At 40.3% G+C, this 15,757-nt stretch overlaps 1 protein-coding gene across 1 annotated transcript in view; it reads left to right on the top strand.

The window, feature by feature from the left end:
- Poln (DNA polymerase nu) overlaps nt 1-15,757 on the top strand; it is a 141,797-nt gene that overhangs the window by 13,475 nt on the left and 112,565 nt on the right. Inside the window, exons 4-11 of the mRNA XM_085836355.1 lie at nt 1,339-1,529; nt 4,105-4,217; nt 6,052-6,209; nt 7,986-8,054; nt 9,272-9,332; nt 10,036-10,100; nt 14,156-14,239; nt 15,196-15,291. Coding sequence (XP_085692481.1) covers nt 1,339-1,529; nt 4,105-4,217; nt 6,052-6,209; nt 7,986-8,054; nt 9,272-9,332; nt 10,036-10,100; nt 14,156-14,239; nt 15,196-15,291 — 837 coding nt within the window. The remainder of the gene's footprint in view (nt 1-1,338; nt 1,530-4,104; nt 4,218-6,051; nt 6,210-7,985; nt 8,055-9,271; nt 9,333-10,035; nt 10,101-14,155; nt 14,240-15,195; nt 15,292-15,757) is intronic.

The raw sequence follows: 15,757 nt of genomic DNA, 5'->3' as shown, positions 1-15,757 counted from the left end.
CAGTAAAGATGTGTGGACAGAAGGGTATACTGTGGGACACACTGCAACTTCCATGACAAGATTTTTAAAAAAATTCTATCTTATTTTCTTTTCTTTTGGCAATGGGGAGGGCATGTATTAAGGGGGTGGGACTAGGGTGAATGATGTGAAATTCACAAAGGATCAATAAAAAGTTAAAAAATACAAATAAGGGCTGGTGAGATGGCTCAGTGGGTAAGAGCACCCGACTGCTCTTCCAAAGGTCCAGAGTTCAAATCCCAGCAACCACATGGTGGCTCACAACCATCCGTAAAGAGATCTGGCACCCTCTTCTGGAGTGTCTGAAGACAGCTACAGTGTACTTGCATATAATAAATTAGAGTTACCCAGGCAGTTTAAAAAAAAAAAACAAATAAATGGTTAAAGTTTGAAAATTATAAAAAAATAACTAATGTACTTTGCTAAGTTTTATATTCCCACCGATGAAGAAAAAAAAGAAAGAAAAAATTTAAAAGATAATTATTCCTTCTATGTATTTAGCGTGACTTAAGGTAAACCTGCCTTCTTGAGATATGGTCCCCTTGCCAGGTGATTGATTTTCTGGCCCAATTGCACAGTCTCTCTTGTTGTGGCCGACTTGGGAATGTTAGGTCTCCATCCAAGCCAGAGAAATAGCTTTCCCTTCTGGGCCTCCACAGAGACCTGATGAAGGCTAATTATGCCTTTCTCTGAAAGGTAACCCTAAATCCATTTAGTAACCAGAATAGGAATCAGAGCCCTGAAACACTTTGGTTTCCATTTGTGAAAGGTGTCTTGTTGAGTAGAAAATTCTAGTTGAGACCTAGATGTGATAGAGGTACATGTCTATAATCCCAACACTTTGGAGGAGCAGACATTCTAGGCCAGCCTGGGCTATGTAGACGACCCTATCTAAAAATAAAACTCAGTTGGGGGATGGGAAGGTGGCTCAGTGGATAAGGTGCTTGCTGTTCAAGCATAAAGACCCAAGTGTGGATCCCCAGAACCTATAAAAGATGGATGCGATAGCATATGTTTGTAATCCTAGGGCTCCTATGGTAAAATGGGAGACAGATACAAGAGAATCGCCTGAAGCTCAGGGGCTAGTTAGCCTGGCATACACTGTGACAAGCAACAAGAGACTCTGTCTCAAACAAGTGAAAGATGGAGATCAATATCCCAGTTTGACTTTTAACTTCTATATGTGTGTCTATACCTGAATTCATACATGCACATGCACAGATATTTGTAAAATGGCATTTTTAAAGTTCATTATAGATGTTACTCCTTTGTCTTATAGCTTGCTCTCATTTGTGACTTTGCATTGCTGTGTCTTCACAGGCTTTAACTTGTACTGTTAAAGGAATTGTGGTGTTACTAAAAAGCCATGTAGGCAACAGCACTCTGACTCTCCCAGCCCATGGTGGTGCTCTGGAAAAGGACTTCACATCCACAGATCACTGTGTCTACATACATACGGAGCATTCCCCTTTCTGGGACCCAAAGCAAGAAGCACATAGTCTATTTGTCAGGCAAGAAATCTTTATCTATTACATTAAATGTAAAACTTCCCAAGCTCCAGTTTTAACTATTTAAACTTTTGGTTTTTTATGAACACATGAAATTATTTTAAAAGGAAAAAAAAAAACCCAAGAAAGCAGTGGTGTCCTCCCTCAGAGTTTGTGGAATGGAGGATCCATCCAGATGCCAAGGGAGCCTGTTCCAGTATTGTGACAGCTTTGCAATGAGGTGTTAGGGGGAAGCTTTGTCATCTAGCCTGAAAACTCACTGCCACTACCAGGGTTCCAGGTGATTTTCACTAGAATTCTAGTTTCTTCCCTTACAGCAAAGGATAAGTCATCATCGCCTGGAAACACGACTTTGCTGCTGCAATTGTGAATCAAATGAACTTTATTTAATTGTTCCTAAATATGGTAGAGGCTTTGTAACTCTTTAGGGTTTTTTTTTTTTTTTTACATTTATTAAAGCTTTCTGTGAAAAGCTTTTCTTTATCATCTACACTTTATTCACCTTATCACATCTTCATTCATGTGTTATTTTTATCACTTAGGTCTTTTCTAAACATCTGGATAAAACAATCCCTAGCCCAGAACCATATATAATCACTATCTTCACATTTATCTTGTATTTTTTGTTTGAGAGCCTCACCTTTAACAGCCAGGCTACCTCTCTAGCCCACATTTCTCTATAATGTCTATCACCCCACCATTCATACATCTTATTTTGTTTACTGTATGTCCACTACTAAGCTCTATGAGGGTTAGGGCAGGATTTTGTTTTTTCAATTTCATGACCCCCACCCCCACAATTGATACTACCACAATATCATTTTGAAGCTTATTAAGTTCTAGGAAAGATAGTCTCTTATATACTATAAAACATGGAAAATAGTCCCATTTCTACAGTAGTGTATTTAGGATTCAAATCGATTTAAATCATACCTTATAAATATATGCTAAATATATACTAAGAAATTTTTCATGTGTATGAGTTGTGTGTGTTTGCATGTGTATGTATATACATGCACATTGTTAAATGTAGAGCTCATCTATTTAACTAGTCTAGCTAGCCAGCTTGCTGTAGGGATCCCTGTCTCCCCAGTGGTGGGATTACAGGCAGGACACAGAGAATTTACATAGGTTCTGGGAATCTGTCATAGGTGGCTTCAGCTGTCAACTTGACACAAACCTAGAGTTATCTGGGAAGAGGGAACCGTAACCATAGATTTGCCTTGATCAGACTGGACTGTGGCCATGTCTATGATGCATTGCTTTTTACATTGCTAATTGATATAGGAGAGGCCAGCCCACTATCTCTGGCACACAGGTGGGTCTGGGCTGTATAACAAAGGTATCTGAACTTGAATCTTGGTGCAAGTGAACCAGCAGTCATTCTTTTATGGTCTCTGCTTCAGTTTCTCCCTCCAGGTTCTTGCCCTGACTTTCCTTGATGATGGAATATTACCTATAAGAGTAAATAAACCCTATTCTTCCCAAGTTGCTTCTGGTGTTTTATCTCAGCAACAGGAAGCAAACTAGAACAGAACCTGAATTCCAGTCTTGGTGTAGGTGTGGGAAGTGCTTCTTCCCACTGAGCCGGATGCTTGTCTTACCAAGACAGACTTTAGCCAGCCTGAATTTCTCCACATGAGAAGGCAGGGTAGCCATTAGATCACTTCGTCCTAGATGTATCCTTCAGCATGTGCCAGGGAGGTCCCCATATTCCATTTTCTACCATTCTTAACTTCTTCATTCTCATTCTTGTGTCCCTTACCAGTCTTATCTAAGCCAAGACCCAGTGCCGTTGGCACTTTGATCTCCCTACCATTTTGGTCTCCTGTTCCAACAAATCAAGGCCAAGCCTCATAACTTTCAAAGCACTATACAGTGTCTATCAATGGAACCAGACAAGCAAAATCCACCTATACACCGTCACTCAGTGTGCATGTCTACTGGACTCCTGGTTTCTTCCTTTCTTACCCCATCAAAGAGCTCTTTTTAATGTATTGTACTTTTTCCATAAAGAGGATTAAGTTTCAGTGTGGCAACATTGTGAAATGGTAGCCTGGTATCTGCTATGATAAATGTTAACTGTTATCCCAGATTCAGAAGCTCATAAGGTGATGGAAGAAGCTGCAGTTTAGCACGTGTGGGTCCTTCTGTGAAAGGTGTGTGGGTAGGCTGCTTGCCCAGAACATCTCTTGAGCAGGTTGCACAAGTTGTGGGTGGAGAAGAGTAGGCATGCAAGAGCATATGTCATCCCCAGCAGTGTGGGTAGGAGTGGCACCGTGCAGTGGCAGAAGGAAAGACCTGGCCTGCCGAGAGGTGGGACACTTGGAGGCTTGGACCAGGTCCAGTGTGTGTGTTCTGCACAGGAGCTTCAGGAGTAGAAGCTTTTCTCAGAGATGAGCCCTGAGTCAAAGCTTCACAGTGCATGAAATACACATAAGAAGTAATGCCCACCTCATAGGATTCGGTAGTTAATCGAGGTGTGGATATACTACATAAGGATAGATAGCGATTTGATATTACAATATTTTTCCAAGACCCAAATTACTATCTAAATGGTGAATTTTCTTTTGTCTAGGAACATACTGTTTTGGACACTGAGGTGTAAATGTCCCGTTGTTTGTTTTAATGCCAAGGACTTTGTGAGAACAGTACTGCAGCTCTATGGTGAAGATGGCAGTTGGAAGCATGGTAAGTCACCATTCTCATTGTCTCTAAGATTTAGAAAAGTGGTCAGGCCACCATGTCACCTGCTCCAAGGGCTCTTGGCCACACAGACACTGCTTCTTCACCTGCCATGGACACTTCCCCTGCTATGTCTGGACTCTTCTTATATATGTACCAGTTTGTAAAGAATGACCGCTGAAACACAGTCATAATGGGCTTTGTTGTTATCATCAATGGATACAGATACTAAGAACTACAACACAGAGAGTACCAAACAAGACAGTATAAAGGGTAGGGAATAGCTGGTGTATGCCTTTAATCTCAGTACTCAGTAAGCAGAGGCTAGAGGGTCTCTAAGTTTGAGGCCAGCTTGGTCTACAGAGAGAGTTCTAAAATAGCCAGGACTTCATCAAGAAATCCCATCTTGAAAAATGAGAGAGAGAGAGAGAGAGAGAGAGAAAGAGAGAGAGAGAGAGAGAGAGAGAGAGCACATTGTCAGGTATGGGTTCCATTTCATGGGATGGGACTTAAATCCAATCTAAAAGTACTTTCATAACTTTTTTGCCACTATTGTATCAGAATATCTTGTAGTCATGTCGCTATTGTAGGTAACAGGGTTTATAGCTGGGTGATATTGGCAATTGTCTTTAACCCTTGTCAGGGGCAGAGTAATCATGAACATGTAGGGGTTAAGCTTCTGGTTTGGCACCAGCTGGACTTCTCCACATTCAGTAACATAAATATATGCTGTTTGCAACAGTAGGGCTTTACACCTTATGATGGAAAACAGTCATGGCCTTGGTAATAGTCTCTGATGTTTGGAGGGATTCCATGGGACCCCTTTGGCCAACAACTAAAAAATATATAACTTTTTCCTGGCACTGGAAATTTTACTTGGTGGCATTATATGGTGATTCCATTTAGATCCATTCCATATATGCCTATATTAGGAAGCTTCTACAATAGTGGGTTTCCATGTGACTTTTCAAATGCCTTTAGTGTTAGGTGTACCTCTCATAGTCCCTACTTAACTTGGATCTTCCATCCTCTGTCCCATCGAATCCTTCTGGTCTAGTTCTCCTTCTTCTCCCCACAACACTATATTCTATTTCCCCTTTCTTGGAAGATCCTCTCCATCCCACTGGCCCCTTACCTAATGTCTGTGGTTATTTGAATTTTAGTTACACATATCAAAAGCTTAAAAGCTTAACATCCACATATAAGAAGAAATATGTAGTATTTGTCTATTTTGGGTCTGGCTTATTCACTTGGGAATTTTTTTTCTCTAGCTCCATCCTTTTAACCTGCAGATTTCAAATTTTCACTGGTTTCTAAACAACGGAATGATATTCCATTGTGTAAATGTGCCATAGTTTCATTTTCCATTTATCAGTAGATGAACATCTTGGCTGTTTCCAACTTCTGGCAATTATGAATAGTACAGCAGTGAACATAATTAAGGTAGTGTCTCTATATAAGATGTAGAGTCCTTTGGGTATATGCCCAAGAGTGGCATAGCTGGATCTTGAGGTAGATCTAGTCCCAGGTTCCGGAGGAACCTCCACACTATTTCCACACTGGCTGAATCTGCTCCCACAGCAATGAATAAATGTTCTCGTTTGTCAGAATTCTTGTCAGCATTGTCAATTGTTTTATTGATGTTGGACATGCTGACTGGGGTAAGATGGAATCTCAGAGTAGTTTTAATTTACATTTCCCTAATGGCTAAGGATGTTGCACATTTCTTTAAATGTTCCTCAGTCATTTGTGTTTCTATTTGGAAAACTCTGCTTAGTGTAAAGATGGAAAACAATTGCCTGTAACTTGAATGAATGCTAAGTGACCTTTTCCTTTGCAGTTGCTGATTTTGTAGGACTAGATCCCAGAGTTGCTGCATGGCTCATAGACCCCAGTGACACTGCACCTTCATTTGAAGATTTAGTAGCAAAATACCTAGAAAAGTCCATCACAGTCAAACGAAGCAGCACATTCAGTGAAGCCTCAAGAAATACTGTGGTAAGATGTTTAAGATAAGGTTCTGTCTACCTTAATATAACCCTAACTTCCCACTTCATAAACAACCTAATAGTAACAAGAATATAGCCAGCACCCATTTTCATGTCATTGTCCTATCCAAACCCTTTATTGCTGAGGTGTTTCTGGTAGAGGTCAATGAATAAAGATGAGAGATTTCTAGGCATGTCTCATTATAGTATACTTTTATGGATTCTCTAGTGTCAGTAGCACCTCCTCTGTGAGCAGAGGACTGTCCTTTTGTAAATCTTTAGCACTAGTGACATGTTCTTCTTGACTGACTTTTGGGGACAGCCACCTCAGTCTAGGTAGAGAAGACAAGGTGAGTTTCTTCAAGCCCTCTTGTGCTGCGGATACCCCTGGTCTTCAAAAGCTACCTCTCCTGAAGGAGATATGCTAGGGAGCAGTGCAGTCACAACCATGGTCCCCTTCTCAGCTACATGGTGGAACACTACAGATGAACATTCAGATGTGAGAGCCTGCACATCCTGCCCTTCATCCTCATAACTACCATGTGTAGAGTCAGGGTCTGTGTCCCATAGATAGATAGATAGATAGATAGATACATAGATAGATAGATAGATAGATACATAGATACATAGATACATAGATACATAGATACATAGATACATAGATACATAGATAGATACATAGATACATAGATAGATACATAGATACATAGATACATAGATACATAGATAGATACATAGATAGATACATAGATACATAGATACATAGATACATAGATACATAGATAGATAGATACATAGATACATAGATACATAGATACATAGATACATAGATAGATAGATACATAGATACATAGATAGATAGATAGATAGATACATAGATAGATAGATACATAGATAGATAGATACATAGATACATAGATACATAGATACATAGATACATAGATACATAGATAGATACATAGATAGATAGATAGATAGATACATAGATAGATAGATAGATACATAGATACATAGATACATAGATACATAGATACATAGATAGATACATAGATACATAGATACATAGATAGATAGACTGTAAATACCAGAAACACTGAAAGGTATACGAGAAGGTCATGAAATATATTTCAGAATCAGAGAAGAAGTTCTTACAGGAATGGAGACAGCCTGGGGAGTGGTTATGTAGGAGCCAAGATTCCATTTTAGCACTTGGAAAGTATCCCTCTTCCCTCACAGGTCATTATAACCCTACTCAATATGGCAGAGTCCCCAAACAAGCTGAAAAATGACGGCAAGAAATTGTCCCCTCAGTATTATCAGTCCCAGTTTACATAGGGGGTACTAGATGTGGGCATGCTACTGCTCCTCATCTTAGCCAAGGTATATTTGATGGTTCAGTTTGGATTTATGACTTTAAGCCTAGTTTATTATTATTATTCCCACATATTATTGAGGAATAAGATGGCTGCGTGGAATGAACATCAGCACTAGGGAGTATGTTCTTTTAATGCAAGTTGGCACAGATGCTTAGTGATGCTGGTAAGTCCGATCTAGAGCTTCCACTCTTTATTTCTGAGCCCCCATGTCTTTGCATCATGAGAATATGAGAGTTTTAAATGCAGTTCCAATCATGGTTGTTGGCCAGATGGGGCCATGGGAGAACCTTGCAGTACATGAGGAGCATCTTCCCATGTCACTAGAAACATTTTTGTAAGTGATATCAGTTCCCTGACTGTGATGAGAATTTCTGCTAAGTTCATCTAATTTTAATGTATTCATTTTAAAGAGTCAGAATGTATGTATGAACCTGAAGATACTCTATGACCTTACAATGGATCTTTGTTCTAAGTTAAAGGCAAGTCATTTTTTAATACTGTAATTTCTAGTTGTGTTAGGCCTGTGTTTTTGTTTGTTACCCACTCACATGAAGTGAATGTTTGTCCTAAGGCCAAGTTAACCTGTGCCTCATTTAGAAAAGGAAAGACTAAAATGATAATTCCTGAAGTTTTAAAATAGGTTCTGTATATTGAAAGCAATTTTTTCAAAGCCTCACATTTAAATAGAGTGTTTCTGATGCTAAGAGTTATTTTAGTTAGTAGTAGAATGGACCCAACTTGCTTCAGTTAGATTCTTATTGGGATGCTGTAGCCAATGAAGAGACAACTGAGGAAAACTGAAGGAAAGACCATGTTCTGAGGCAAAGGTGAAGGAGACTGGAAAGATGAGAAGCTTCCTAGGACAGGCTATATAGCTGGAGGCTTTCCCATCCCTGGCTCTAAGTCAAGCTGCTTCTCTCCTCTCCTGCCCTTAGGAACTTCTCAAACAGGAAAACTGGCTAAGGGTTGAGGAAGAGCTCATTTGATGTGTTCTAGAGAGGATCAGTCTACCTTAGAGTGCAGGTACAGACAGAGAAATTGAGGGGAACTAGAAGATGAGGCCCAGCATTCTTAGGCAACAGCAGGAAATACTACAGTAAACATCATAGAAAATCTGGTGTGATGGACATCCTATAATCCCAGCACTTAGAGAGTGAGAGTAGGTAGAAGTTCAAAAGCAGGCTCATCTATGGAGCGTTTGAGGCTAGACTGGGCTACATGACACTCTGTGTGTAAATAAGGGCCTATAAATAAACAAACAAAATGGAAGGTGATATGCATAAAAGAGGAAGGATTTCATGCTTTTAAAAGCAGTGGCCTAACATAAAAGATTCCAACACTCCTGACTAGTCTGAAGGGCCAATAATGCAAGATTGAAAACTAGATAAAATGATTGAAATTCAGTGAGCCATTCTGTAGTTAAAATGGAAGACTCAAATCATACAAATACTCCTGAAAGTGAGAAAGCAAAGGCCTTGTGAAATTTTGGAATATATCTACTAGATATCCAGATAGTAAGGAAATAATCTCTGTGATGGAAATAAGAGTTTTATCTAAAAAGAATGAAGCTATGATGAGAAACTACTTCAGACTGAGGTAGCTTTAATCATAACACAACCAAGTCAAGTTCTTTTCAACAAAATGTAAATAATAACAACTCAAATCTATATTTATATTATCTCTTCCTGTAAAGCAGGCTTATGGCTTATGGCAGCTATTTTGTACTTTGGAGCTTCCATTGATACCAATTTTGGCAGGTGAGTTTCCATAAAAGCAAAGCATAGCCATCCTTTTGGAGCACCTTTGAGTTGTTCAGGAATGACTTTCTCTTCACCCTGTAATAGAGTGGGCGCTGTAGTTCATCCAAGGAAGTTGCTAGCACATGGCCTTCTCTTCTGCAACAAGAGGGTTTGGGGGCATCGTTTCCTGGTCTCGAAGGACTTGAACATCTGGCATTCAGCTATAAAGATCCTCCCTGTTCTGTCTAGCCAGAAGGAGGTCTCATTGACATTTACCAACCTGTGTTATCTTAACTTAAGGCTAATCCTACAGTTCTGTGCTTTTCTCCTCTAGTACTTAAGACTCTCCATTTAAGCATGTTCCGAGACTTTTGCCCATCTGCCTCTGACCAGGTCCTGCTGCAGAGCCAGGATTGACTCTCCATCCAGACATGCAAAGAGCCAGACTGGGGCCAATATAGTCCCACATCCTTCATACTTGGGAACTGAGCCCAGGACCTGGCTTGTATTGGGCAAGTGTCCTGTTACTAGACTGTATCCCCAGCAGTCCAATTATTTTGATGCTTCTGTTTCCTCACAGAACAGAGATTGACTTCAGTGAGACCTGAGTAAATGAACATTGTTATCATTGTTATCATGAAAGAGTGGGGCTCTTTAGTCTTCTGGAAAGGATTGATTAATACAATGAAAACATGATCTGCTTTTGACTTTGATTTCACAGTGATGGAAAACTATAAGATTCCAGTTGACAAAGAAGAAATGGAGAGGACATCGGCACTCCTCGGGGTAAGCTATCATTTCAGAGTCTGTACTTGTCATTGCTCTTGTAGATTCTGATTTTCTTTCCTTCACTATTGGTCCTAGTGTGGTATTGGTACTGTTCTTCCTTCTCCTGTACTCCTAGAGGGGAAGATCGTAAGTTGAAGAGTTTATACCTCACTGACATCTACTGCACTGAATGGTTTGAATAAGAATAGCCCCAGTAGGCTTACATATTTGAATGCTTAGTTACCAGGAAGTGGCACTATTTGAAAGAATTAGAAGGATTAGAGATATGACTTTGTTGGGGGAAGTGTGTCATGGAGGGTAGGCTTTGAGGTTTCAAGAACCCATGCTAATCCCAATGTCTCTCTCTCGGCCTGTGGATCAAGATATAGAATTCTCAGCTACTTCTCCAGCACCATGTGTACCTACATGTCACCATGCTCCTCACTGTGATAATAATGGACTAACCTCTGAAATTGTAAGCAAGCCTCCAATTAAATGCTTTCTTTGAAAAGAGTTGCCTTGGTTAGTGTCTCTTCACAGCAATTGAACAGTGACTAAGACACAAGTTGGTACCAGGGACTAGGATATTTCTGTGACAGACCTGACCATGCTGTTTGTTTGGAGGAATGTGGAAGACTTTGGGACTTTGGATGAGAAAAGTGATTGAATGCTTTAAGCAGAGTTTAATGGACCATTCTATTAGGAACATGGGATACAGTAATGGTGAGAGCAATGTAAATTATAATGGCTGAGCTCAAGAGGCTTCAGAGAAAAGAATATTAGCAACTAGCCTAGAAGTCATTCTTGTGATAATTTAGCAAAGAACGTGGCTGCTTTTTGCTCTTGTCCTAAAAGCCTGTCTGAGGCTAAATTGAAGAATTTTGGATTAATGGTATTAGCAGAAGAGATTTCAAGAAAGGCCAGTATTGACACTATATCCTGTGGTTATTAGTAATCAATCTTATGTAGATCTATACTGAAAAGGAGCAAGCTGGACAAAGACAAATATAAAATATACAGTGTAAGGAGAAAAAAAGCACCAGAAAAGGTGATGTTAGAGCCAGGTCCTGAGATCAAGGAGTTGAGCTTAAACGTGGTGGTGCACACCTTTAAATCCCAGCACATGGGAGGCAGAGGCAGGCAGATCACTGAGTTTGAGACTAGCCTGATCTATAGAGTGTGTTCCAGAACAGCCAGGACTACACAGAGAAATCCTGTCTTCAACAAATAGACAAACAAGAACTTAAAGAAAAGCCTGATGCTAAATGAAATAAAGGGAGTGATAACCTCAGGAAAAGACCCCATCCAGCTAAGCCTCCAATTTATAAAAAGGAATTAAAGAAAAGATTAAGCCATAAAGGAAACCATCAACAATAGAAAGCTGATGCAAGTGTAATTGAACATGGAGGCCAAGTTCTAGACCCAGCAAGCAGCAGAAGTTGTCAGCTTTGGCCACAGCTATTTGTATCTTCTGGCCTTAGAGTCAAGGATACAAGAAGCAGTTGTGGAATATCTCTCCACAGCTAATGAAAGCCACTGAGGCTAGCTGTGTGTCAGAGGTGTAAATTCATGGCAGCTCAGAGATGCCTCTTTTTTTTTTTGTTTGTTTGTTTGTTTGTTTGTTTGAGACAGGGTTTCTCTGTATAGCCCTGGCTGTCCTGGAACTCGCTCTGTAGACCAGGCTGGCCTTGAACTCAGAAATTCGCCTGCCTCTGCCTCCCAAGTGCTGGGATTAAAGGCGTGCACCACCACGCCTGGCTCAGAGATGCCATTTTTTGAAGCTATAAAGGTGAATCCTAGATTGTGTTGGAGATATCAAGATGTTGGAGATGACTGAGTTGTGGGATATCACTGAATGTGGAACCAGTCCAAGAGAGAGAAAACTGGGTTGTAGTCAACAAAACTAAAAGGACTTGGAGCTCTAAAGAACACTTTGACATCAGACATGGAGATGCAGAGTTTGGAGTTTGCCCTGCTGGTTTTATGTATTGCTCTTGTCCAGTATTTCCTCACTTATGCTTCTTTTCTTCCCTTTTGGAGTGGTATGTATATTCTATGACATTGAATGTTGTATGTGATCTGCTTTTTTATTTTGATTTTACAGGTGGTTACAATTAAGAAATTGCCATGAATTTCAGAGACTTTGAATTTTGGATTGTTAAGCAGTGTTGAGACTATGATAGACTATGGGGACTTTTGAAATTGGTCTGAATGCATTTTTGCATTATGTTATGGCTACAAGCCTATGTCTGAGGCCCAGGGACTGGAACATTATTGTTTGAATAAGAATGGTCTCTGTAGGCTTATATATTCAAATGCTTAGTCACTAGAGAGTAGCACTATTTTAAAGGATTAGAAGAATTTGGAGGTATGGTCTTGTTGGAGGAAGTGTGGCACTAGGGGTGTAGGCTTTGAGGTTTCAAAAGCCCATGCCAAGCCCAGTGTCTGTCTGTCTCTGTCTCCATCTCCACCCCCTCTCTCCCTCTCGCCCTCCCCCTCTGTTTGGCCTGTGGATCAAGAGTAGAACTCTCAGTCAGATGATGATAGCATAGCCTTTAGTCCCAGAACTCTGGAGGCAGAGGCAGGTGAAGTTCTGAGTTTGATGCCAGCCTGGTTTGCAGAGTGAGTTCTAGGACAGTCAGGACTACACAGAGAAGTCCTGCCTTGAAAAATCCAATTAAATACTTCCTTTTATAAGTATTGCCTTGGTCATGCTCTTTACAGCAATATAATGGTGGCTGACATGCACTCATGTAGGGAGGACAAGCATTGCTCTAGTGTGTGTTAGGGGCAGTTCGTCAGTGGACCATCAAGTTAGATTATTTTTCTTGTAAGGACATTTGCTCCCTACAGTTCATCCAAGGAACTGTGGTACATTTCCTAAAGAATGAAAATATGGAAAGGTACATAAAGATGTATGAAAAATATTTTTAAATTCCATCTAAACAACCCAAAAGATAACTCTGGTATCTATCACCCAGGTTAAACCATGGGATATCTTTTTTATTTTTTATTTCTTTTTTTCTTTTTCTTTTTCTTTTGGTTTTTTGAGACAGGATTTCTCTGTGTAGCCCTGGCTGTCCTGGAACTCACTTTGTAGACCATGCTGGCCTGGAACTCAGAAATCTGCCTGTCTCTGCCTCCCAAGTGCTGGGATTAAAGGCATGCGCCACCACCACCCTGCACCATGGGATATCTAGAGCCTTATGTGCTTTTCCTGGCAGAAGTGTATTCTGTTACCCAAAATACTACCACCCTGTCTTAGAAGGGATTTCATTCTTGCTATTCTTCACATGTTCTCTATTTCATTGTCTAAACAATATAGTTTGGCTTATTGTTGAACTGTGAGTAAATCAATAGTTTGTATACAGCCTCTCAATTATCTGTATCTTAGCCTTGATGTTATCAATGTATTTTGCTCAGTGCTACTAAGCTCTGCCAGGGTGATGTCTATCCCAGGCAAGAGGCATCTGGTTGTCTATAGGTTGCAACTATCATAGAGCATGCATCAGTTTGGTTTGTCTTCCTTACTATGGATGAAGTAAATTGTTTTCTGTCATCATTGGCTATTGGTTTCTCTTTGAAAACAATCATCAAGTCTCTAAAAGGTGTGTGTGTGTGTGTGTGTGTGTAAGGGTGTGTAGAGGTCTTCAGGGATTCAGTTTTCCTTCCACCATGTGAGTCCCAGGGATGCAGCTCAGGTTATCAGGCTTGTGCCTTTTACCCACAGCCAGCCCTTCATTAAGTCTTTTATATGTCCTCTACTGACTTAGTGGACATCTTGATCTATTGTGTGTGTAAGCTGTAACCCATACCTTCTCTTTTTCTGTCTTATTTCTCATAATAATGGATCCCTTTTCTAGTTCTAATAGTGATGCTCTCATTTTGAAGTACTATTATTTTTGCTTCTTTAAGTTTTAGCCATCACAAGTCATATGTATGTTTTTAAAGTTCATTTTGGTAAATTATAGGTGACTTTTTATTCCATTAAAGGCTTTTGTTGAGAGTTGCTTGATGAGAAGTTTAAATTATTTTATATCATAAAGTCTGTGAATGGTTTTTCAATTTTTCAGGCTCGCCTCAAGGAATTGGAGCAAGAAGCCCATTTTGTTGCCGGAGAACAGTTTCTTATAATGAGTAATAATCAACTTCGTGAGGTAAGGCTCAATTTCATTTTTTTTTTTTATTTTGAGACAGTGTCTCATTCTGTAGCCCAGACTTGCCTAGAACTCCCTATGTAGTGCATGGCTGTATGCTCACTCCAACCCATGACAGTCCTCCCACCTCACCTTCCCAAGTACTGAGATTACAGCCATGGACCACTATACCTGGTTGGTAATGTTAAATTTTGTCCTTTCAAAAGCTAAGTGTTTTACTCAAGAATTTTTTAATTAATTTATTTATTTTTATTACACTCCACATTTTATCCACCCTCCCACCCTGATCCACCCTCCAACTGTTCCACACCCCGTACCTCATCCCCACCCACCTGTCTCCATGTGGATGTCCTCATTCCCCACCCAACCTGACCTCTAAATTCCCTGGGGCCTCCAGTCTCTTGAGAGTTAGGTGCATCATCTCTGAATGAACACAGACCCCAAAGTCCTCTATGTATGTGTGTTGGGGGCCTCATATCAGCTGATGTATGCTGCCTGGTTGGTGTTCCAGTATCTGAGAGATCTCTGGGGTCCAGGTTAATTGAGACTGTGGTCCTCCTACAGGATCTCCCTTCTCCTCAGCTTCTTTCAGTCTTTCCTAATTCAACAACAGGGGTCAGCTGCTTCTGTCCATTGTTTGGGTGCAAATATCTGCATCTGATTCTTTCAGCTGCTTGTTGGCTCTTTCGCTTCATAACATTACTCAAGAATTTAAAATTTAAAAGATGGTTTATCCTGAATATATAATACTGTCTGCAAATGATTTAAAGTATTCATGTTCTCACACGTGATGAGCATTATGAGATACATGAAATCAAGGTCTTTATAAATGAGGAGCCGAGCCTGTTGTACTATCTATTCAGGTGTGTATCCTCAGAGTAGTGTCTACAGCTGTGATGGCTATGTTCATTTTTTTCAAATCTGGATCTTTTTTACATGCATTGCTTTTGTTTAAGATCCTCTTTGGCAAGTTGAAGCTGCACCTGTTGAGTCAGAGGAAGCATCTTCCCAGAACTGGGCTGCAGAAGCAGCTGTCCACATCAGAAGCCATGGTAAGCCATGGTCTAGCTTCCTCGTCTTTCTGACATGTCCATGTGTCTCCACCAGGTACAAGCTGCCTTCTGTGCTGGCAGCAGACCATTTAGACAAGGTGCTCTCACTCAGAGTTATGCTTCTGGCTGTACACCAGGAGATGAGCAGGTAGCTGCCCTCCAGGAATGTCTGGCTGATTATACTTCTGGAGAAGGATAATTTAGTGCTTTTAAGTGTGTGTGTGTGTGTGTGTGTGTGTGTGTGTGAGAGAGAGAGAGAGAGAGAGAGAGAGAGAGAGAGAGCACATGTATGTATGTGTATGTGCATGTGTGTGTGAGAGTGCCTATGTGTGTATTTTATGTGTGCACATATTTGTGTGTCTAGGCATATGAGTGTATTTGCCTGTGAGACCAGGAGAGAAAGTAAATGACAGGACAAAGGACTGTTCGAAAAAGGCAGATTTTGACATATTTTGTAAGGAGAAAC

The sequence above is a fragment of the Mus caroli genome, unplaced genomic scaffold (genome assembly GCF_978045245.1).
Source record: "Mus caroli unplaced genomic scaffold, Mus_caroli_1 scaffold_4, whole genome shotgun sequence".
Lineage (NCBI taxonomy): Eukaryota > Metazoa > Chordata > Mammalia > Rodentia > Muridae > Mus > Mus caroli.
This window is presented reverse-complemented; position numbering and strand designations above follow the sequence as displayed.